This window comes from Rutidosis leptorrhynchoides, chromosome 5 (assembly GCF_046630445.1).
Source record: "Rutidosis leptorrhynchoides isolate AG116_Rl617_1_P2 chromosome 5, CSIRO_AGI_Rlap_v1, whole genome shotgun sequence".
Classification (NCBI taxonomy): domain Eukaryota; kingdom Viridiplantae; phylum Streptophyta; class Magnoliopsida; order Asterales; family Asteraceae; genus Rutidosis; species Rutidosis leptorrhynchoides.
In genome coordinates this window covers 193,718,821-193,743,853 of record NC_092337.1, presented here as the reverse complement: position 1 = coordinate 193,743,853, position 25,033 = coordinate 193,718,821, and the positions used below count along the sequence as shown (strand labels likewise).

General features: G+C 33.9%; 1 protein-coding gene across 3 annotated transcripts in view; it reads right to left on the bottom strand.

Annotated features, from left to right (window-relative positions):
• Positions 1 to 25,033, bottom strand: part of LOC139847084 (chaperone protein dnaJ 11, chloroplastic-like) — a 61,229-nt gene that overhangs the window by 3,597 nt on the left and 32,599 nt on the right. Inside the window, exon 2 of one of the 3 annotated variants that reach the window (XM_071836688.1) lies at positions 19,910 to 20,071. The exons of the other annotated variants lie outside the window; for them this stretch is intronic. Within the exon in view, the coding sequence (XP_071692789.1) occupies positions 20,041 to 20,071 (31 nt within the window). The 3' untranslated portion in view covers positions 19,910 to 20,040. Of the gene's footprint in view, positions 1 to 19,909; positions 20,072 to 25,033 lie in introns of those variants that run through there. 3 annotated transcript variants of the gene reach the window in all.

The following is a 25,033-nucleotide window of genomic DNA, read 5'->3' as shown; positions in this document are numbered from 1 at the left end:
AGTGGAATAATCCACTGAAAATTTCTAATATCACATTTCCCGATAGGGAAAATACAGCATTCGCCATGATATCAAACTCATTCTCCCTCAACAGTACTACCCGAGTTTCACACCAACCCAGATTTTTCAATACGGGAGCACCCGCAACGACCTCTTCATTCTCTCACTCCGGGATCTCAAACTTCACCTTTGGTCTCGTACCGCACATTGGTACTATATGACCACCTTACATAGGAAGTCTTACACTTCCTTCGATCCCATCATCACAATCTTCACGCATAACATTCCCAAATAATAACTCACAATCGTAATGCACTATCTCGAGTCGACATCAAAAACCCGTCACTCTTCCTCGTTAGGAACTCTGAACACCTATTGAGGTTTAGCAGGGTACACCCCGACATTTCACCATACAAACACCAATGAAGCTTCCTTGTTACATCAGTAAAAGAAACTCTCCCACTTAGGATTTAGCTCCATTTCTCACCGCCAAGATGATAATATCCTACGGAATTCCCATTTCACGAAACACCTGATCACCCTCATCGTTGATCATCCACACCAAACCACCGTAAATTTACTTTAGGCTCTCAGAGCCGTCATGCACAATCACTGGAGATGTTGTACAGGCGACGGCATCGCACCTTTGTACCACGATTAACAACTAACAGCCCTTCATCGTTCGCAAAGCGAACTCCACCAAAATCCTATGTACGCCTCTAAGCCTAGGCATACGCCACTCCGATTAATCAGTTGTGCATCTCGGTCTAGGTCACCCGACCTTCCACGCAACAAACTTTTATCAACTATTGCTCACTCTCATGGGGAAGAGTGACCAATCCGACACATTAATTATATCGACCGCAATATCAACACTTCATCATAACCTTTGGTCTAACCGACCATTAAATCCATCACCGGTCCATCGGTAATCTTCACCCGTCTATCACTTAAGAGTAATAAGATGCGCTCACCCATCACTTCATAAGAAGTATTTACCGCAATGCTCTTAAACTTCGACTTTCGCAATCGTCGAATCACTATCACCCGTCGATCACTATTGTAATCTCCGCTGCCTCTAAGGGTATATCACGGGCACCCTAAGCATAACGATCACACCATCACCGGAGTTGAACATCACACTAGCAGGTATAAGAAGGCACCTGACGCCGTGTCATGCAAACTCCCTCCGTAACCTACCGAATTTTAGAATCTCGAACCTTGGGTTACACACACCCGATGTCACCCGTCTCTCCACAATAATGACCCGAAGTTATACCTACTCGACAAACCTTACGGTTTATTGTATTATCGAAAGTTCCTAGCAATCACACGCTACCCGTAATTTCCACAAAGCCAATCGATATAGCCTAACGAAAAAAACTTCCATCTAACGCTGAGAGGTGCTTGAAAACACCAAGTCTTACGCCCTTCCACATATCGGTACAACCACAACAACAAGGTGTATTTCGTTAGGAGTGTTACCCTATAATCCACAACACACTAACACAATCATCATTATATGGGTCCCACTCCCATGAGTTTAATGACCTGAAGACTCCTCGATTCGCCAATTCCAAGGTGACTCATAATTAGAATCCTATCACGATTCTCTAACCACACACACTCTACCGAGTGCAACCCAACTAAAATCATTAGACTTGTCGCATTCCTTCACGGAATTCAAGTCCTCGACGCACACACGCACGCATATAAATTGGTCATCCTAGTTACGATGGATAACTACAACAAATGACAATCTCAATAGTGCACCCACTACATAGGGTGACTAAGTACGCGCCGAACTCGTGAGTTTGCTCACTCACATAACTAATCAAATCCACCGTAACACTTCCCGACCCGCAATGAACCCGATGTGACTACAAGCACATCACCTGAGATAACTATATCCTAGGAACCGATAGAAGATTCCTAATTTATCCCGAATCTACCCCAACCATGCCACGTTTCCTCCGTTCGGTACTCGTCATGTCATGCTTGAAGTCAAGATACACTTTCGTAATAATGGTGATCTGTCACTATTACAAATGCGTACCTTACCATTTTCACATGGTCACACAAAGTACTTTACCCGGACTGACGCAACATTCACACAAGATAACACGCGATAACTCCTCGTACCCGAATGACCAAGTCCTTACCGTGAACTTTGATGTCAAAGCTAAGGGGTATAAAATACTATTAAATTTTAGCAGGAAATACTATTAAATACGATACAATTTTACACAAGATATTTATTTATTCATTGAATGGATATACTTAAACCTTGCTACAACACTTATAGGCAGTGTACCTAATCTTAGAGTAGTGTAGTTTTTAGTAAGTCCGGTTCGTTCCACAGGGAATCTTTTTCCCAAAGCTTAGCTCTATATTAGTTTAAATTTATAAAAATAAAAATATATATATAAGTAATATTATTATTATAAAGGGGGTTTTTTACCGTTTAATGACCGGTTTGTCGATTTTAATTAGTCGCAGTTAAAACCAAATGTAAAATATTAAATAAAAGACTTAATTTAAAGCGTAAAGTAAATAACGATAATGAAATTACGAATAATAAAAGTGCGATAAAATAAACTTGCGATAATTAAAAAGTACGATAATTAAAAGTGCAATTAAATACAATAACAATAAATAAAAGTGCTATAATTAGAAGTACAATTAAATATAAAATAAAGGAAATTAAATATGAAATAAAAGAATTATGCTTATTTAAACTTCCATAATCATGATGTTTGACGTGTTGATTTTAGTTTTATGCCCATGGGTTAATTGTCCTTTGTCCTGGATTATTTAATATGTCCGTCTAATTTTTGTCCATAACAGTCCATCAGTCATAAATATAAAGTGCGAGTGTCCTCGTCAAATTATTCTTATACCCGAAGTTAAATATTCCAACTAATTGGGGACTTAAACTGTAACAAGATTTTAATACTTTGTTTAATAATTACACCAGGATGTCGACTGAGTGTAACCCAAGGTTTTAATATTTTGTTATCAATTATACCAAGTGTCCTTATACATAATTTCACCCCTGTTTTAATTATTCTAGTGGCTATTAATCCATTCCCGTGTCCGGTTAAATGAACGATTATTCGTACATATAAATACCCCGCCCATCGTGTCCGATCGAGTGTATATGGTAATTTATAGGGACGCCCAATTGTAAATCTTTATATTAACATTAACAAACTATCATTTAGTTAAACAAATATAAAGCCCATTAATAGCCCATAGTCTAATTTCCACAAGTGTCGTTCTTTTGTCCAAACTCCAATTATGGTACAAAGCCCAATTACCCAATTTTAGTAATTAGCCTAACATCATGATTACTTCGGATTAAATAAGCATAATAATAACTTAGCTACGAGACATTAATGTAAAAAGGTTGAACATAACTTACAATGATTAAAAATAGCGTAGCGTTACACGGATAGAATTTCGACTTACACCCTTACAACATTCGCTAACATACCCTTATTATTAGAATTAAAATTAAAATTAAAATTAAAATTAAAATATAAATATAAATATATTTACGTATACATATATAGAGAGAGATTGAATTCGGATGATAAAAATGATCAGAATTCGTTTGGCTTTATAGGGAATTGAGTTCAGGGGTACTCCGCGACTCGCGGCAATTTTTACCTTCAAACTCCGCGAGTCGCGGAGTTTGAAAATACAGCTCACCCTCCTTTGGCTTCTTTCTTGCTGACGATTTATAAATATATTATAATATATATTAATTTTAAGAATTAATTATATATTATATTATATTTATGTGCATAGTTGACTCGTAATTTTTAGTCCATTGCGTCGAGCGTTGAGAGTTGACTCATGTCCCGGTTCCCGATTTTCGAACGTCCTTGCGTACAATTTTATATTTTGTACTTTGCGTTTTTGAATCTTGTACTCTTGTAATTTCGAGATGTTTCTCATCAATATTTGGAACCTCTTTGATTGTACTTTGTACTTTTGAGCTTTTTGGACCTTTGCGTCTTCAATTCATCGAATCTGTCTTTTGTCTTCACCTTTTATTATTTAAACGAATATCACTTGTAAATAGAACAATTGCAACTAAAAGCTTGTCTTTCTTGAGGAATAATGCTATGAAATATATGTTCATTTTTAGCATTATCAAATATTCCCACACTTGAGCGTTGCTTGTCCTCAAGCAATATAGTCTTGAAATACTAGAATCACTTCTTTATTCTTCACACTTTGTACATCAGGATTTCTTTACGGTGGTATAAACAATGGTAGTAACGTTGTGGTTTACAATCCCACATGACTATATAAAAATTTAGATCCATTAAGGAAATTGGATCTTTATGAAAACATTTGATCTTTGAAAATTCAATCTAGCTTTTACCCTAGATAAGTTTTCCGGAATAACCCTTCACCGGTGTTTGCAAAATATTTTTGTGGGTTTGGTGTGTTTCAGATTTGAAAATTTTAGCTCAAAACTTGCGGTTTTGTGTCACCCACTTGCTAACCTTGTATTAGGAAAGCAACACGTCCAGTTTACTTGCTCCGTATATTACCTTTCGATAAACTACCGTCCGGTTGTAAAGGAAAGCGTTGAACAAGCAACTGTTAAGGCAATGTCCCCTGACATGCTTTTAATTATGGTCTATAACGTGTCGGATGCAATTACTATCCTTGGTAGGAGCAATAGTAAAGCTCACCCTTATAATTTGTAGGTTTGGCACAAGGTCCTGTCTTTGACCACTATGCAACCACCGTTCTTACGGTTGACACCCGATTTAGTTCAGGTGACCTAATGAATTCCAGGTGAATTCCTAGGATTTTACGTTCAATGGTAATGAACGCATTGAAAATGGGTTTTTAGAAAACAAATCGGTTTATAATTTTGATCAAAATATTTTCTCATTCAAGCTCGAGTTTAGATATCATTGAATTCCATGAGTTAGTAATTCCGAATCTTTAAGGTCAATCTCGAGGATTGAGTAATATCAGTCTTAAAAGCCGATTTTTAATCTTTAAGGAGATTATCCTTTCTGGGGATCCGATTCATTAGTCTTATCAAGCTAATTTGCACGGTGCCTCCCCATTGTACGAGATAAATCCTTCTCATGGTTAGGATAAATCTGACCACTTGGCGACCCTGTTTAATGCTGAGGTCCGTGGATTTTCTGCTGATTTTAGTGATGACTTTTCTAGATTTTTCGTTAACCTACAGCTGGTCTGGACTACAACTTCATGACCTAAATCAAGAAGCGCGTGTCTTTTTCAGAAGACTTTACTTCCTTTTAGTGATGGAATTGATTCATCGTGTAGATCCATCTTTCTTACAGTAAATCAGGTAAAACTTTTTAGTTTAGTCCAAAGCAAAAGTATTTTCAGTTATTTGTACAAAAATATGTGATATATGTTTTGAATAACTTGGAGAATTTTCCCACACTTGGCTTTTATTTTTCCTTTTTGTTCTCCTCTATTCCATTCTTAAATGAATTCTAACATTTTGATTTGTTTCTCAATTTATGTCCTTTCCGAGGTAACAATAATTCCGGTGTTAACACCTAGTTTTATCGTTCATAAATATGTATAAATATGATTTTGAGTTCATTTAATTGGAAATTTTGAAAATTTTACTAGAAGTGGGTAGTCAGTATATAAGACTAGGGCTGTTCTTTATTATCAGAGAGCACTAGATTCTAATACAACTACTGCTTTTACTAGCATTTTTAATGGTAACCAAGTGTTTAAGATCAAAAAAATTTTAAAATCCGAAAGAATTTAACCCCTTCCCACACTTAAGATCTTGCAATGCCCTCATTTGCAAGAAATCAGTAACAATTTAAATTATTGAGGGTGATTAGCATAGAAATGATTAAATTTTACCAAAGTTTTCAAACATATTGGCGTTTGTTTTCTGAATGATAAATGGTGCACATCATTTGTTCATTCTGTCTTGTTGTTATTTCACATGTATTGTGCATCTTGTCGTCAAAATTAGTTGCTTTTGCTGAACTTAATGCCAGTCTTTGAAAATGCGTTGTTTTACCCTGTTGTGTACATAAGATAAAATGCAAACATATATACATATTTTTGAAGTTTGATATATTACCCCACATTCAAATATTATTAAAATCTAAAAATAAAAATTAGTAAAAAAAAAAAAACTAATACAATTCCAACATAAGTATTAAATGTATCAACATTACAAATAATAAAATAAATAAAACTAAGTACACTAGGGATGATACTGATACCAGTAGGGGTTCCATGCAAAACCGTATGTGCTATAGAATGCTTCGGCAGGGTTATACGTAGGATACGGTGGTTGCATCTCTATAGACCAGGGAGGGAATATGGGCGTTGGAGTAGGAATATAGTTTCTACCTATATATTGGCAATAAGCTATGATTTGGTTTTGATGAACTTGCCAATCTTCAAATGCTCTATGTCTAGCATTTTCGTACTCCTGTGAAGCTATAAACCTTTGCATTTCTTGCATTTCATTTCCCCCTCCTACATTACCTTGCTGTTGGTTTCTCTCAACCTGTGGATGTCTACCATTATATCGTACTGCGGCGTTATTTCGCCTCTTCAAAACTTTAGCACCATGGTATAAATTTAAACCTATTGTATCTTGGGGTTCTGGTTCTTCTACTAATAATCCCCCCGACTTATATCCACATTGAGATACTCAGCAATCAAAGTAATAAATATACCACCTCCTATTATGCTATGCGGTCTCATCCCCCTAACCATAGCTGATAAATAAAAACCCACACAATACGGTATACTTACAGCGCTTTGTGGGTCTCGATTACATATGTGGTAAAACAAATCCTGTTCATTTACCTTTTCCTTATTCTTACCTCTTTGTGTAATCGAGTTCGCTAAAAACCTATGAATTACTCTTAACTCTGCTCTATCTATATCTAAATAAGAGTAATTCCCCCCTTTGAACCGGTGATGGCTAGTCATTTGACTCCATACACCATGTGTATCAAAATTTTCATCTATCTTTCTACCATTTAGTATCAACCCTCTACAATCGGCAGATGCTAACTCCTCAGGCGTATACATACGTAAAGCCTGAGTCATGTCTAGTAAAGACATGTGGCGCATCGAACCTCCTAACAAAAATCTAATAAAAGATCGATCGGTTAAACTAGCTACCCGATCATTTAATTCTATACTACACAGCAATTCTTCACACCATACTTTATATACAGGTCTACGCTTGGTGAATAAACGTACCCAGTCGTTAAAAGTAGAATTACCATACCTCTGTGCAAGTAATTCCCTAATTGGCCCGGCCAATTCTACAGCTTCTAATGGTCCCCATTCTATGACCCTAGGTACCTCAACAGCTTTAGAATGAAGAGTATGCAATCCCCGTTGGTATTTTGGATAATTTATCCAACGTCTGTCAAATCTCAAGTTCGGGTGCAAATCTTCTAAGTGCATATCAGAAAATGTCATTACTGGATGAGGTATATCTTGCTTGTAGTAGTTATCCACCTCCTGTTGGTCCGCATTCTCAGGAGGAGCATTGCGAGCTTGGGATGAAGATTCACCCCTTTCAGTCTGCAAAACACATCAAACACAATTTTTGTGCATCCAAATATGCATTAGTGTCAGCAAAATCATTAATCAAAATAATTACAATGACATGATCAATTTATATCAAATTTAAGCTCATTTTCATATTTTCATCAAATCTACACTTTTTCAAATAAGCATATAAGAAAATGTTCTCCAAGTTCATAAGCATTCAACTCAAATAACATGTCAAAATAATCATTACTAGCAATTAAACAAGTTTCAAATGGCATTATCTCTCAAAAATCAAGTTCATGAATTTTAGACTTGAAAAAGTCCACTTTAATTCTCAAAATCATGTTTAGGCTCAAAGTTTGGATCATTTAACTACCTAAACATGTTACACTACTTAATTTAGCAACAATTCATGACAAAAATCGGCCATAACCTGTTTATATCAAAAAGACCCAAATTTGCTCAAGAACACAAACCCTAGATTACTCAAAATTTGAAGTTTAAGGCTTCTAATCATGTTAAATAGCATCAATCTAGGTTATACAAGCATAATACATAAACAATTTAAGCATAATTACACTAAAAAGCATCAAAATCAAATTGGGTATAAAATTGCTCAAGAACACTAATTTTCGGATTAAATGGTGTTTAGGTGTAGAAATTTACCGTTTTTCTTGAGTAATTCCTTGATAGCATCCCTCTCAACATGATTTTAGTAAAAGATTTGATGATTAACGGTCAAAAATTGCGAATTTGGTGTGTATTTTTTGGTTTTTTTCGCAGTTTGTTTTGTGGGTGTTGTGTGGACTGAGCTGTTCCAGTTCCTTTATTTTTTTTCTGTAATTCGGTCCCTCCGCGAGTCGCGGGGTTTTTACCCTTCAAACTCCGCGAGTCGCGGGGTTTGTATTTTTTTTTTTTAATAAAATCTTAACTTATGAAACAATTAAGTAATTAATTTTAAAATTTTGTTTCCCTTTGTTTTAGGACGAGGTCGTTTCGGATCGATGTCCTAGTCCGTCCTTCGACAAAATTTTAAAATTTGTCTTTTTCAAGCGATTGTTTTAAAAACTTAGATTTTTGGTTTTTTTTTTTTTTTTTTTTTTTTTGGCATACTTTAATTCAATAAGATTAAAAATAATGATAATAAAAGTTCTCGTCCCTCCCTCGGGTAAAGCAATTTCGGTTCAAAGACCTAGTCTTCAACTTACGACGAATTTTAAAAATCATATTTTTAACTTAGCGAAATAAAGTAAATTTTTGTTTTTAAATTCACACCAAACTTAAATTAAAAATTCATAAAAATTCAAAATTAATATTAAAAATTCACACAAACTTAAAATTTGAAATGCATAAAATTAAAAATTCGTATTTTAAAAATTAAAAATTCACACCAAACTTAATTTAAAAATTCATATTATAAATTCACACCAAACTTATATTAATTTTTCAAATATTTACAATTTTAAATATATTATTTTTACAAAGTTTACAATATTAATTTAAGATTTATATATTAATTTTAAAAACATGGTAAAAATAAAATTAAAAATCTTTTTGGCTTTTATCCCACTTTAATCAATCAAATATTATCAAAAATATGCGCCCCTCTTTTCGGTAAAGTAATTTCAGTTCCAAGACCTAATTTAACTCATGACGAATTTTTGAAATATTTTGGGTTGATTGATTAAAGATATTTATACCTTAAGAATAAACGTTAAATTTCGCAGTGATGTAATAAATTTTTGTATGATATCAATAATTTCGGTCGCCAAACCTAATTTTATTTAATACCAATTTAATACTTTATAGCGAACAAATTAGCGTTTATTATCAAAAGGTTAAAAAAATAAAAAAATAAAAATAAAAACTGTACACACTTACCTGTGAAATAGATTTCTTAGTTATATGATCTATCCCATTCATAAGATAGTCGGTTTAATTGGTTTTCCATGGCTATATAGGCGTAACCTCGAGCATTCAGTGTTTTTTCTTCTAAACATATGAACGGTCTGTTTCTGCATAAAGTAACAAATTCGGTGTTTGAATAGGTTTGATTATTTGAACATTTACCTCCATGTGACCATTTTCCGCATTTGTGACATCTTTCTAGGTGTCGTGCTCTTCTTTTCGCTGCGGATTTTGATTTTCCTTTACCAAATTGTGACTTATTATCTTCGCATCTGGATTCTTTTCTTACTCCGTCCAATCTTTCTCTGATTACTGATACTATTTCACTCGGAAGTGTGTCATTATTACGTTTAGTGATCAAAGCGTGTAGCTTTAGACCATGGTTTAGTTCACAGGCAGTCTTCATTTAGTAAAAACCTAAAAAAATAAAAATTCAGAATGAGGGGAGAAGACTAGTTCTTTAGGGTCTGCTAGGGAAAGACCATTAGGGTTCCATTTTCGAGAACTACACGAAAACAGACAATCTAACTCTAAAATAAATACATATTATCCTTAAAAGACTTGATTCTCCCCACACTTAGTTAGCTGTGGTGTCGAAATTGTGATTAACTTCGTTGTCGACTTCCATCGGACTATCTATGTAGTGTTTAACTCTGTGACCATTAACTTTAAATTCAATCCCATTTGAATTTATCAATTCTACTGTTCCGTATGGAAAAACTCTTTTAACTATGAATGGTCCAGACCATCTTGATTTCAATTTTCCAGGAAATAGCTTGAATCGTGAATTGAAAAGAAGAACTCTGTCTCCTTCTTTAAATTCTTTTAAACTTCTGATTCTTTTATCATGCCATTTCTTCATTCTTTCTTTATAGATTAACGAATTTTCGTATGCTTCATGTCTTAATTCTTCTAATTCATTTAGTTGACTTAATCGTAGACGTCCAGCTTCATGTATATCAAGATTACATGTCTTCAAAGCCCAAAATGCTTTGTGTTCAATTTCTACTGGAAGATGACATGCTTTTCCATAAACAAGTCTAAAAGGTGTGGTTCCAATTGGAGTTTTGTAGGCTGTTCTAAAAGCCCAGAGTGCATCCTCCAATTTAATGGACCATTCCTTCAGATTTGATCCTACGGTTTTCTCTAGAATACGTTTTAAAGCTCGGTTTGTATTTTCAACTTGTCCACTAGTTTGTGGATGATAAGCAGTGGAGATTTTATGAGTTACTCCATATCTTTTAAGAACTTTCTCAAGTTGATTATTACAGAAATGAGTTCCCCGATCACTTATTAAAGCTTTCGGTGTTCCAAACCTTGCAAAAAGACGTTTTAAAAAGTTGACTACAACTTTTGCATCATTAGTTGATAGAGCTTGTGCTTCCGCCCATTTAGATACATAATCAATGGCTACGAGAATATAGAGATTATTATGAGATTTTGGAAATGGACCCATAAAGTCAATACCCCAAATGTCAAATACTTCACATACTTGAATGACATTTTGTGGCATTTCATCACGTTGACTTATTTTTTCGGCCCTTTGACAAGCATCACAGGATTTGCAAAGAAGGTGTGCGTCTTTGTAAATTGTAGGCCAATAGAATCCAGCTTCATAAATTTTTCTTGCTGTTAGTTGAGGCCCATAATGCCCTCCTGTTGGTCCTGTGTGACAATGGTTTAAAATTTTACTAGCTTCATCTCCAAATACACATCGGCGTATTATTCCATTGGGACAACTTTTAAACAGATGTGGATCTTCCCAAAAATAGTGTTTTATATCACTGAAGAATTTCTTTCGTTTTTGGTACGATAATCCTTTTTCAAGGAATCTACAAACTAAGTAGTTTGCATAGTCTGCAAACCATGAAATTTCTTTATAATCTATCTTCAATAGATATTCATCAGGAAAGTTGTCTTGTATGGCCGATTCATTTAGAACTTCTAATTCGGGATTTTCAAGACGAGAAAGATGATCAGCGGCGAGATTTTCTGCTCCTCTTTTATCTCGGATTTCAATATTAAACTCTTGTAAGAGTAAGATCCAACGGATTAATCTTGGTTTAGCATCTTGTTTTGAAAATAGGTATCTAAGAGCAGAATGGTCGGTATAGACCACCGTTTTTTCTAGAACGAGATATGATCGAAATTTGTCAAAAGCAAAGACAATAGCAAGGAGTTCTTTTTCAGTAGTTGTATAGTTCGTTTGTGCTCCTTGTAACGTCTTACTAGCATAATATATAGGTTGAAATCGTTTTTCAATCCTTTGTCCTAAAACGGCTCCCATTGCAAAATCACTTGCATCGCACATTAGTTCAAATGGTAGATTCCAATTTGGTGTTATCATGATCGGTGCATTAGTGAGTTTCTCTTTAAGAATATTAAAAGATTTGATACACTCATCTAAAAAGATGAATGGAGCATCCTTTTCTGAGAGTTTATTCATAGGAGTGGCAATTTTAGAAAAATCTTTTATGAAACGTCGGTAAAAACTGCATGCCCTGGAAAACTCCTAACTCCTCTAACATTGGTGGGATGTGGAAGTTTAGCAATTACATCTACTTTAGCTCTATCCACTTCAATTCCTTCTTTTGAAATTTTATGACCAAGAACGATGCCTTCTTTAACCATGAAATGGCATTTCTCCCAATTAAGTACTAGATTTGATTGTTCGCATCTAATAAGCATTCGTTCCAGATTAACTAGACATGATTCAAATGTATCACCGAAGACTGAAAATTCATCCATGAAAACTTCCATGCATTCTTCTATCATGTCGTGAAAAATCGCCATCATACACCTTTGAAAGGTTGCAGGGGCGTTACAAAGTCCAAATGGCATGCGTTTGTAAGCAAAAGTACCATAAGGGCACGTGAATGTGGTTTTCTCTTGGTCCTCGAGTGCTATTGGAATTTGAAAATATCCGAAAAATCCATCTAGAATACAATAATAACTATTTCGGGCTAATCTTTCCAACATTTGATCAATGAAAGGTAAGGGAAAGTGATCTTTTCTGGTGGCGTCATTTAATTTTCTATAATCAATACACACACGCCATCCTGTTACAGTCCTAGTAGGAATAAGCTCATTTTTCTCATTTGTAATGACAGTCATGCCACCCTTCTTAGGTACGCATTGAACTGGGCTTACCCATGGACTATTAGAAATTGGATAAATTAAACCTGCATCTAGCAGTTTAATAATTTCTTTTTTAACTACATCTTGCATATTAGGATTTAGTCTTCGTTGGCGTTGCACATACGTTTTATGACCTTCTTCCATAAGGATTTTATGTGAGCAATACGAAGGACTTATTCCTTTAATATCATGAATCTTCCATGCAATGGTTGGTTTATGAGCGTTCAATACAGAAATGAGTTGTGATTTCTCATTTTTAGTAAGAGAAGACGATATTATTACAGGTAATTCAGATTCACCATGTAAATAAGCGTATTCCAAATGGTTTGGAAGTGGCTTTAACTCTAATTTTGGAGGTTCTTCTATTGATGATTTATATCGATATCTGTCTTCTTCTTTTAGCATTTGAATTTCTTCTGTTGTTGGTTCATATCCATTAGCTATAAGTGTAGCTAACATTTCAGCTTCATTAATTGGTTCATTACCTTCTCCTAAAGAACATTCTCCTGTTCCTTGTAATTCTGTAAATTCTTCTAACAATTCTGCATGTGCATCTATAGTTTGAATATAATAACATGTATCATCTGCAGATTGCGGTTGTTGCATTGCTCTATCAACTGAAAAGGTAACACTCTCATCCTCTATACTTAGGGTCAATTTCTTACCAAACACGTCTATCATTGCTTTAGCCGTATTTAAGAATGATCTTCCTAATATGAGAGGAACTTGAGAATCTTCTTCCATGTCCAGAACAATAAAATCTACTGGAAATACTAAAGTACCAACTTTAACTAGCATGTTCTCCATTATCCCTCTAGGATAGTTTATTGATCTATCGGCTAGTTGTATGCTTATTCTAGTTGGTTTCAATTCTCCAAGGTCTAGTTTAGCGTATAGTGAATACGACATTAAATTTATACTAGCACCTAAGTCTGCCAATGCTTCTATTGAACTAAGACTACCCAGAAAACATGGAATTGTGAAACTTCCTGGATCAGATAGTTTTTCTGGTATCTTATTCAATAGCACTGCTGAACAATTAGCGTTCATAGTAACAGCCGAGAGTTCTTCCATTTTCTTTCTATTCGTGATCAGATCTTTCAAGAATTTAGCATATCTAGGCATTCCTGAAATCACATCAATGAAAGGAAGATTTACATTTATCTGTTTAAACATATCCAAGAATTTGGATTGCTCGGCTTCAAGTTTCTCTTTCTTCATTTTACTCGGGTAAGGAAGTGGTGGTTGGTATGGTTTAACATAAGGTTTAGCCTTAACTGTGTTATCTTCATTAACCTTTTCAACTACCGGTTCTTTTTCCTTATCTTGATCAGGTTGTGGTTCTTGTGGAGTAGGAATAGCTTCATCAGAAGTTACAGGTATTTCAGGTGGTTTAAGTGTTGTACCACTTCTTGTGGTAATGGCTTTAGCTATTTCATTCCGGGGGTTAGCATTTGTATCACTAGGTAAACTTCCCGGTTTTCTTTCACCTATTAATCTTGCTAGGTTACTTACTTCTTGTTCCAAGTTTTGAATAGAAGCTTGTTGATTTCTAAATGCTTGAGCATTTTGTTCATTAGTTTGTTTCTGAGATGTGAAAAACTGCGTTTGAGTTTCAACTAGCTTCGTCATCATATCTTCTAAATTCGGCTTTTTATCATCAGTTTGTGGTGGTTTGTTTTGAAAATTAGGTCTTTGCTGATTGTAATTATTGTTGGACACTTGTTGATTGCTAGGACCTTGTTGGTTGTTGTATGGAATATTTCGGTTATAATTCTGGTTTTGATTGTAGATCGGTCTTGGCGGTTGATAATTATTCTGATAATTATTTCCAGGCCTTTGGTTTATGTATGAAATATTCTCTCTTTGTTCCATTGTTAATTCAATACTGAGACAATCTTTTGTCAAATGTGGTCCTCCACACTGCTCACAACTAATTCGTATTGAGTGAATATCTTTAGTCATCTTTTCCATTCATCTCTCGACTGCATCTATCTTTGCGGAAATGGAATCTAAGTCATGGCTAGAATTGGCTCTAGCTGCTTTAGATGATCTAACGATATCTTTTTCTTGGTGCCACTCATGTAAGTGGGAAGCATTGTTATCAATAATTTTGTAAGCATCAGTTTCGGTTTTCTTCATAATGGAACCACCAGCTGCTATATCGATGTCTTTCCTTGTAGTGATGTCGCATCCTTGGTAGAATATTTGTACTATTTGACATGTATCTAAACCATGTTGCGGACATCCTCTTAATAACTTTCCAAATCTTGTCCACGCCTCATATAGAGTTTCATTCGGTTTCTGTGTGAACGTAACAATTTCTGCTTGAAGTCTTACAGCTTTAGATGCAGGAAAAATTGTTTAAGAAATTTTTCAACTAAAACGTCCCATGTATCGATCGCCCCTTCAGGTAACGATTCCAACCAATCTTTGGCTTCTCCCTTTAAAGTCCAGGGAAATAACATGAGATATATCTGTTCATCCTCTACTTCTCGGATTTTAAATAGTGTGCAGATCCTATTAAAGGTACGTAGATGTTCATTTGGATCTTCCTTCTGTGCACCACTAAATTGGCATTGATTAGTCACCATGTGTAGAATTTGTCCTTTGATTTCATAATCTGGCGCATTAATGTCTAGATGAGTAATTGCGTGACCTTGGCCAGTGCGTTTAGCTCTCATTCGGTCTTCCATACTTAAAGGTTCCAGATTCTCCATAATTGAATTTGTTGAATCCGAATCACTAGAGGATTCTGATTTAATGGTTCGTTCCTCAACAATCTCTGTTTGAATGATTGGTGGTTCCGGAGGAAAATTTAATGGTTCAGGATCTATGAATCGTCCCTGAATATTCTCCGGATTCTCAATTGTGAGGTCGGGTTCATAAAATGGATTATCGAAAATTTGAACTGGAGTACTTGGTCGACTGGATGACGATTCTAAAGAAAAATCAACGGCGGTAATATTTGCTAATTGTCTTGATCTAGTTACAGGTGGTGAACGTACAAAAGGTGGTGAACGTCTTGCTCGGTGCATTCACTGAATATCCTATTAGTTTTTAAAAAGGAAAGAAAAATTATATAAGTTATCCAATCAATAGACTTTTCTGATTTTGCCCACGTTTCGAATAGCCAAAAGATGCAGCAGAGGGGCAGGATTCGTTTCGTCTCAATATAATTGAGGACTGTTTGGCTCCAATAACCCGGTCCACGTACAAATCCAACTATTACTACGAACCAGAAAATTTTGATGTCTATCAATTTAACCACTTAAAATAAATTTTCGTAATTTTAAGAAATTTAGATAAGAAGTAGAAAAAAAATCTATGTCCTAAAAACTAGAATGACGAGAAATAAGAAAGAAAAAGAGCGTGTCGGAAAAAGGTCGAAAAAGAAAAGATCGAAAAAATAAAAGGCGTCGAAAAATAAGAAATAAAAAGAAATGACTTATAGAACTTAAAAACACTCGACTAACCCAACCTTATTACTATCACTAACTTAAAATTATAATCGCAAATTGAGATTACTAATTGGAATGATAATTGATACATATGTAAAAGGTGTCTAAAAATATTAAAGCTTACAAGAAAAACTATATCCCAAATGGCAATAACTTAAAAAGAAACTAAAACTTAAAAAGGCGTCGCAAAATTCTAAAGCACTTAAATCTTAGTCTAAAGAAAAAGCACTTAAGGAATTCTACGGCAAAGCCTAAAAATCTAGAAGTAAAAATAACTATGGCAAAAACTAAGTTTAAAACTAAATATGAGCTAAAAATACAAATATTACGCTAAAATGATTAAAAAGGGACAAAAATATAAAAATATACAAAAAGTTGTAAAAAGTACAAATTTTATAAAAATATTATTTTTATATTAATTATTTATTAAAACTATTAATTTTACAATTTAATTAAACTAATTTAACTAAAATATAAATTAAATAAAAAGTAAAACTAATTATAATAATAATAAGTAATTAGGGTTAATAATAATAATAATTAATAATTACTCTGTATTTAATGCGAATTAGGGTTTCAGTCACGGGTATCAGGGCTGCTCCGCGAGTCGCGGTATTCGAGGCTGCAAACTCCGCGAGTCGCGGGGTTCCAATTTTCAACTCAGGTACAGTTTAAAATTCGACGCGTTTTTTTATTTTATTTTATTTTATATTTTTTTCTGTTTTCTGTTTTAAAATCTAAAATATTTATATAATAAAAACTTATATTTAAAAACTAAAATAAAAATAGAACTACTTTATAATTTTAAAAATATCTTAAAAATAGATTTATATATATATTAATTTTTTTTTAATAAAAATATTTAAATAAAACTTATATTTTTATAAAATAAAGATAAAGAAACTTTATAAAACTTAAATATTTGACAAAATCTTAAAAAAAATATATAAATTTTTGTTTTCTTTTTATATTTTCGAATAATAAAAAACGTATTTTTACAAAAGTGAATTTTAATAAAAGTAATCTAAAAATAAAAATCTTTTTTTTTTTAATTATATTTAGCGTTGCGCTTTCGGCGTTTAAGATTCCCCAGCAGCGGCGCCAAAAATAACTTGGTGTCAAAGCTAAGGGGTATAAAATACTATTAAATTTTAGCAGGAAATACTATTAAATAAGATACAATTTTACACAAGATATTTATTTATTTATTGAATGGATATACTTAAACCTTGCTACAACACTTATAGGTAGTGTACCTAATCGTAGAGTAGTGTAGTTTTTAGTAAGTCCGGTTCGTTCCACAGAGAATCTTTTTCACAAAGCTTAACGCTATATTAGTTTAAATTTATAAAAATACAAATATATATATAAGTAATATTATTATTATAAAGGGGGATTTTTACCATTTAATGACCGGTTTGTCGATTTTAAAACTTTAGTCGCAGTTAAAACCAAATGTAAAATATTAAATAAAAGACTTAATTTAAAGCGTAAAGTAAATAACGATAATGAAATTACGAATAATAAAAGTGCGATAAAATAAACTTGCGATAATTAAAAAGTACGATAATTAAAAGTGCAATTAAATACAATAACAATAAATAAAAGTGCTATAATTAGAAGTGCAATTAAATATAAAATAAAGGAAATTAAATATGAAATAAAAGAATTATGCTTATTTAAACTTCCATAATCATGATGTTTGACGTGTTGATTTTAGTTTTATGCCCATGGGTTAATTGTCCTTTGTCCTGGATTATTTAATATGTCCGTCTGGTTTTTGTCCATAACAGTCCATCAGTCATAAATATAAAGTGCGAGTGTCCTCGTCAAATTATTCTTATACCCGAAGTTAAATATTCCAACTAATTGGGGACTTAAACTGTAACAAGATTTTAATACTTTGTTTAATAATTACACCAGGATGTCGACTGAGTGTAACCCAAGGTTTTAATATTTTGTTATCAATTATACCAAGTGTCCTTGTACATAATTTCACCCCTGTTTTAATTATTCTAGTGGCTATTAATCCATTCCCGTGTCCGGTTAAATGAACGATTATTCGTACATATAAATACCCCGCCCATCGTGTTCGATCGAGTGTATATGGTAATTTATAGGGACGCCCAATTGTAAATCTTTATATTAACATTAACAAACTATCATTTAGTTAAACAAATATAAAGCCCATTAATAGCCCATAGTCTAATTTCCACAAGTGTCGTTCTTTTGTCCAAACTCCAATTATGGTACAAAGCCCAATTACTCAATTTTAGTAATTAGCCTAACATCATGATTACTTCGGATTAAATAAGCATAATAATAACTTAGCTACGAGACATTAATGTAAAAAGGTTGAACATAACTTACAATGATTAAAAATAGCGTAGCGTTACACGGACAGAATTTCGACTTACACCCTTACAACATTCGCTAACATACCCTTATTATTAGAATTATAATTAAAATTAAAATTAAAATATAAATATAAATATATTTACGTATACATATATAGAGAGAGATTGAATTTGGATGATAAAAATGATCAGAATTCGTTTGGCTTTATAGGGAATTGAGTTCAGGGGTACTCCACGACTCGCGGCAATTTTTGCCTTCAAACTCCGCGAGTCGCGGAGTTTGAAAATACAGCTCACCCTCCTTTGGCTTCTTTCTTGCCGACGATTTATAAATATATTATAATATATATATTAATTTTAAGAATTAATTATATATTATATTATATTTATGTGCATAGTTGACTCGTAATTTTTAGTCCATTGCGTCGAGCGTTGAGAGTTGACTCATGTCCCGGTTCCGGATTTTCGAACGTCCTTGCGTACAATTTTATATTTTGTACTTTGCGTTTTTGAATGTTGTACTCTTGTAATTTCGAGACGTTTCTCATCAATATTTGGAACCTCTTTGATTGTACTTTGTACTTTTGAGCTTTTTGGACCTTTGCGTCTTCAATTCATCGAATCTGTCTTTTGTCTTCACCTTTTATTATTTAAACGAATATCACTTGTAAATAGAACAATTGCATCTAAAAGCTTGTCTTTCTTGCGGAATAATGCTATGAAATATATGTTCGTTTTTAGCATTATCAAACGTGATCACTCAAAACCGTCAAACATTCGAATCTTTCCAATAGATTCGCCCCTAGGACACCGCACAAATAGATACCTGTATATATATACACCTATATACAATATAATAATAGATATACACAGTACACCGCAACTACAAGTCAACCTACAACCTAGGTGACTATCACTAACACAACGTCCAAGTTCGCCTACTTACATTAGGCACTAGTAATCTAAGGCACTAATTTACTCACGAAATAAGGCCCCACATAATCCCGCATTGGACAAACACAAGCCCTAGTTAGTCACCTACTCTAAGGCACTAACAAATCTCAATCCGACCCGTATTCCTACAAGTCCCGCAAATAATGCATAACCGCCAATAAGTCTAAGACTAGGCACCTATTCCAAGGTCACCTAATTCCCTTAGACTATGCTCTGATACCACTTGTAACGACTCAACCCGTTATCCAACCAAATACGCAGCAAAAGATTTTTTTTTTATTTACAGTGGGGTGCGCGGCGCGCAACCCCCTATGTGCGTGGCGCGCACAAAGGCCTGGACAGTTCTGATCAAAATGTTCATTTTACGCAAAAAGATCTACCACTACCCGACACTATTTGACAAAACGGCTTTCACGACATATTACAATAAGTAAAACTAACACGTTCCAATAATAAAACGAACTTTACGACACCGGGCCCACATATGCCCAAATTATCATTAAGTACAAAAATACAAGTTCAACCCAATCTACATTTAGACGAGTTAGGACTCTATAACCCAACCCGATACCAAGAGCATAATCTCGGGGACTACAAAATCCCCAAACCGCGTTCAAATATCCAATAGCTACCTCGTCGAGCCCCAGCGCTCCTACACATCTAGTCTAACGACTAACTAGCTTCATAACACGATACCTGTAAAAAGGTAAACAACGAGAGGGTAAGCTAGCGCTTAGTGAATGCAATAATTATACATATACATATATAATATACCTACTTGCAAACACTTACACAAATACCTCATACACGCTAGCAATTTATATAGCATACCATCGCAAAGTATAACGCTACAATCTTCAAGACCACAAGCTAGCACAACAATAGCATATATAACTCGAATAATATATTATGCTACATTACAACACGTAATTAAGGTTAACCAACACACAAGGGAATGGTACTTCGAATTTCCCATCGGTGTTCATAATAACCGTTAGTGTACAACGAAATATATCACTAACCCCGAGGTGACACGGACAACGAAATATCTGTTCAAGCAAACGTTAGTGTACAACGAAATGTATCACTAACTCTTGGGCAATTTGGACAACGAAATATCCATCGTTAGTGTACAACGAAATATATCACTAACTCTTGGTGGTATAAACAACATATACCCCGGCCCCTTCCCCGCCCTACAAATAGATACATTATATACACACATGTATAATCATTCCACTCACCTCGAGATGCCCGCACAAATCATATATGTAAACCGCCTCCAAACGCAACCGAGCAAGCTTTTACCTATAATACGCATATAGATATACACACAATCAACATACATTCTCTACAAGAGAATTCGACTTCAACACCCTTAACCGAGGGTTTATACCTACTTCCACAATCCGCCCATTTAGACACCTAAAGTGGACTTCACCAATTACCACTACGGATGGTAATTCCGACCCATTCAACAAGTACAATTTAACCTAAATTATACTTGACGCCATTTAAACCAACCTAGGTCTTAACACTAAATTACTACTTAGGTAGTAATCATATCAAATGCCGTTAAACACTTAACAAAAGTGCTTATCATCCAATTAATCCAAACTTTGTGTCATTACCAAATTTGACCTCATATCTTAGTTTGACTCCAAATCAAGGTTAACACCCATTTTAACCAACTAACATGTTCTTATGAATATCTAAATCACCAACACACTTACAATCTAGTGATTAACACCCAAACCAATAACAAATGCTTCCAAATTTGTCATCTAACCCTAAACCCACAATAATTGGGTTTAATTACACTAACAATACCCATGACCCCCAAATTTCACAAGAAATGGGGTTTATAACCCTAACTAGCTCAAACCCTAACCCCAAATCAAAATCAAAGTAATTAAATCGAATCGAGGGTTTACCTCAACTCCAAAACCGAGCTAGTAACAAGAAACACCAAGGAGAACCAAAACTCGCTTTCAATTTGGGCAAAAATCACCATCTTCATCATCCATTCAAGCTTCCTCTCTCTAGAACTCTCTCTCTCTCTCTAAGATAAGATGGGAGTGTTTGTGGATGTGAAAGTGATTGATGTTATGCGAGGTGTATATAAAATAGCTTTATGTTTTAGCAGAAAATACTATTAAATACGATACAATTTTACACAAGATATTTATTTATTTAGAGAATGGATATACTTAAACCTTGCTACAACACTTAAAGGCAGTGTACCTAATCGTACAGTAGTGTAGTTTTTAGTAAGTCCGGTTCGTTCCACAGGGAAAATCTTTAAACAAAGCTTAACGCTATATTAGTTTATTTTTATAAAAATACAAATATATATATAAGTAATATTATTATTATAAAGGGGGGTTTTTACCATTTAATGACCGATTTGTCGATTTTAAAACTTTAGTCGCAGTTAAAACCAAATGTAAAATAATAAATAAATACAAGACTTAATTTAAAGCATAAAGTAAATAACGATAATGAAATTACGAATAATAAAAGTGCGATAAAATAAACTTGCGATAATTAAAAAGTACGATAATTAAAAGTGCAATTAAATACAATAACAATAAATAAAAATGCGATAATTAGAAGTGCAATTAAATATAAAATAAAGGAAATTAAATATGAAATAAAAGAATTATGCTTATTTAAACTTCCGTAACCATGATGTTTGACGTGTTGATTTTAGTTTTATGCCCATGGGTTAATTGTCCTTTGTCCTGGATTATTTAATATGTCCGTCTGGTTTTTGTCCATAACAGTCCATCAGTCATAAATATAAAGTGCGAGTGTCCTCGTCAAATTATCCTTATACCCGAAGTTAAATATTCCAACTAATTGGGGACTTAAACTGTAACAATATTTTAATAATTTGTTTAATAATTACACAGGATGTCGACTGAGTGTAACCCAAGGTTTTAATATTTTGTTTTCAATTATACCAAGTGTCCTTGTACATAATTTCACCCCTGTTTTAATTATTCTAGTGGCTATTCATCCATTCCCGTGTCCGGTTAAATGAACGATTATTCGTACATATAAATACCCCACCCATCGTGTCCGATCGAGTGTATATGGTAATTTATAGGGATGCCCAATTGTAAATCTTTATATTAACATTAACAAACTATCATTTAGTTAAACAAATATAAAGCCATTAATAGCCCATAGTCTAATTTCCACAAGTGTCGTTCTTTTGTCCAAACCCCAATTATGGTACAAAGCCCAATTACCCAATTTTAGTAATTAGCCCAACATCATGATTACTTCGGATTAAATAAGCATAATAATAACTTAGCTACGAGACATTAAATTAAAAAGGTTGAACATAACTTACAATGCTTAAAAATAGCGTAGCGTTACACGGACAGAATTTCGACTTACACCCTTACAACATTTGCTAACATACCCTTATTATTAGAATTATAATTAAAATTAAAATTAAAATATAAATTATAAATATAAATATTACGTATATAGATAGAGAGATTGATGGATATATATTTTTGCGTTCACCAAACTGCGAATTTATAGGAGATGTGGCCTGACTTTTCATGCCATGCGATCGCATGGACTTTCTTCTTCCTGGCCATGCGATCGCATGGCCAGCTGGGAGAGCTCACATGTTGCTTGTTTCCTTGTGCCGATGTTTTATAAATATAATATAATATATATATTAATTTTAAGAATTAATTATATATTATATTATATTCATATGCATAGTTGACTTGTAATTTTTAGTCTGTTGCGTCGAGCGTTGAGAGTTGACTCTGGTCCCGGTTCCGGATTTTCAAACGTCCTTGCGTATAATTTAATATCTTGTACTTTGCGTTTTGAATCTTGTACTTTTGTAATTTCGAGACGTTTCTTATCAATAATTGGAACCTCTTTGATTGTTTTTTGTACTTTTGAGCTTTTTGGTCGTTTGCGTCTTCAATTCGTCGAATCTGTCTTTTGTCTTCACCTTTTATTATTTAAACAAATATCACTTTTAAATAGAACAATTGCAACTAAAAGCTTGTCTTTCTTGAGGAATAATGCTATGAAATATATGTTCGTTTTTAGCATTATCAAATATTCCCACACTTGAGCGTTGCTTGTCCTCAAGCAATATCGTCTTGAAATACTAGAATCACTTCTTTATTCTTCACACTTTGTACATCAGTGATTTCTATACGGCGGTATAAACAATGGTAGTAACGATATGGTTTACAGTCCCACATGACTATAAAAATTTAGATCCATTAAGGAAATTGGATCTTTATGAAAACATTTGATCTTTTGAAAATTAAATCTAGTTTTTACCCTAGATAAGTTTTCCGGAATAACCCTTCACCGGTGTTTGCAAAATATTTTTGTGGGTTTGGTGGGTTTCAGATTTGAAAATTTTAGCTCAAAACTTATGGTTTTGTGTCACCCACTTGCTAACCTTGTATTTGGAAAGCAACACGTCCAGTTTACTTGTCCCGTATATTACCTTTCGGTAAACTACCGTCCAGTTGTAAAGGAAAGCATTGAACAAGCAACTGTTAAGGCAATGTCCCCTGACATGCTTTTAATTATGGTCTATAACGTGTCGGACGCAATTACTATCCTTGGTAGGAGCAATAGTAAAGCTCACCCTTATGATTTTTTTTGGTCTGGCACAAAGTCCTGTCTTTGACCATGCTATGCAACCACCGTTCTTACGGTTGACACCCGATTTGGTTCAGGTGACCTAATGAATTCCAGGTGAATTCCTAGGATTTTACGTTCAATGGTAATGAACGCATTGAAAATAGGTTTTTAGAAAACAAATCGGTTTGTAATTTTGATCAAAATATTTTCTCGTTCAGGCTCGAGTTTAGATATCATTGAATTCCATGAGTTTGTAATTCTCAATCTTTAAGGTCAATCTCAAGGATTGAGTAATATCAGGCTTAAAAGCTGATTTTTGATCTTTTAAGGAGATTATCCTTTCTGGGGATCTGATTCATTAGTCTTATCCAGCTAATTTGCATGGTGCCCCCCATTTTACAAGATAAATCCTTCTCATGGTTAGGATAAATCTGACCACTTGGCAACCCTGTTTAATGCTGAGGTCCGTGGATTTCCTGCTGATTTTAGTGATGACTTTTCTAGGTTTTTCGTCAACCTACAGCTGGTCTGGACGACAACTTCTTGACCTAAATCAAGAATCACGTTTCTTTTTCGGAAGACTTTACTTCCTTTTAATGATGGAATTGATTCATCGTGTAGATCCATCTCTTCTTTTCTTTCATCGGGTAAAATAGTTTAGTATAGTCCAAAGCAAAAGTATTTTCAGTTATTTGTTACAGAAATATGTGACATATGTTTTAAGATAACTTGGTAATTTTTCCCACACTTGGCTTTTATTTTTTTATTTTTTTTTTATTGTCCTCTATTCCATTTTAAATGAATTTTAACATTTTGGTTTGTTTCTCAATTTATGTCCTTTCTGAGCTAACAATAATTTCGGTGTTAACACCTAGTTTTATCGTTCATAAATATGTATAAACATGATTTTGAGTTCATTTAATTGAAAATTTTGAAAAATTTTACTAGATTTGGGTAGTCAGTATATAAGACTAGGGCTGTTCTTTATCTTCAGAGAGCACTAGATTCTAATACAAC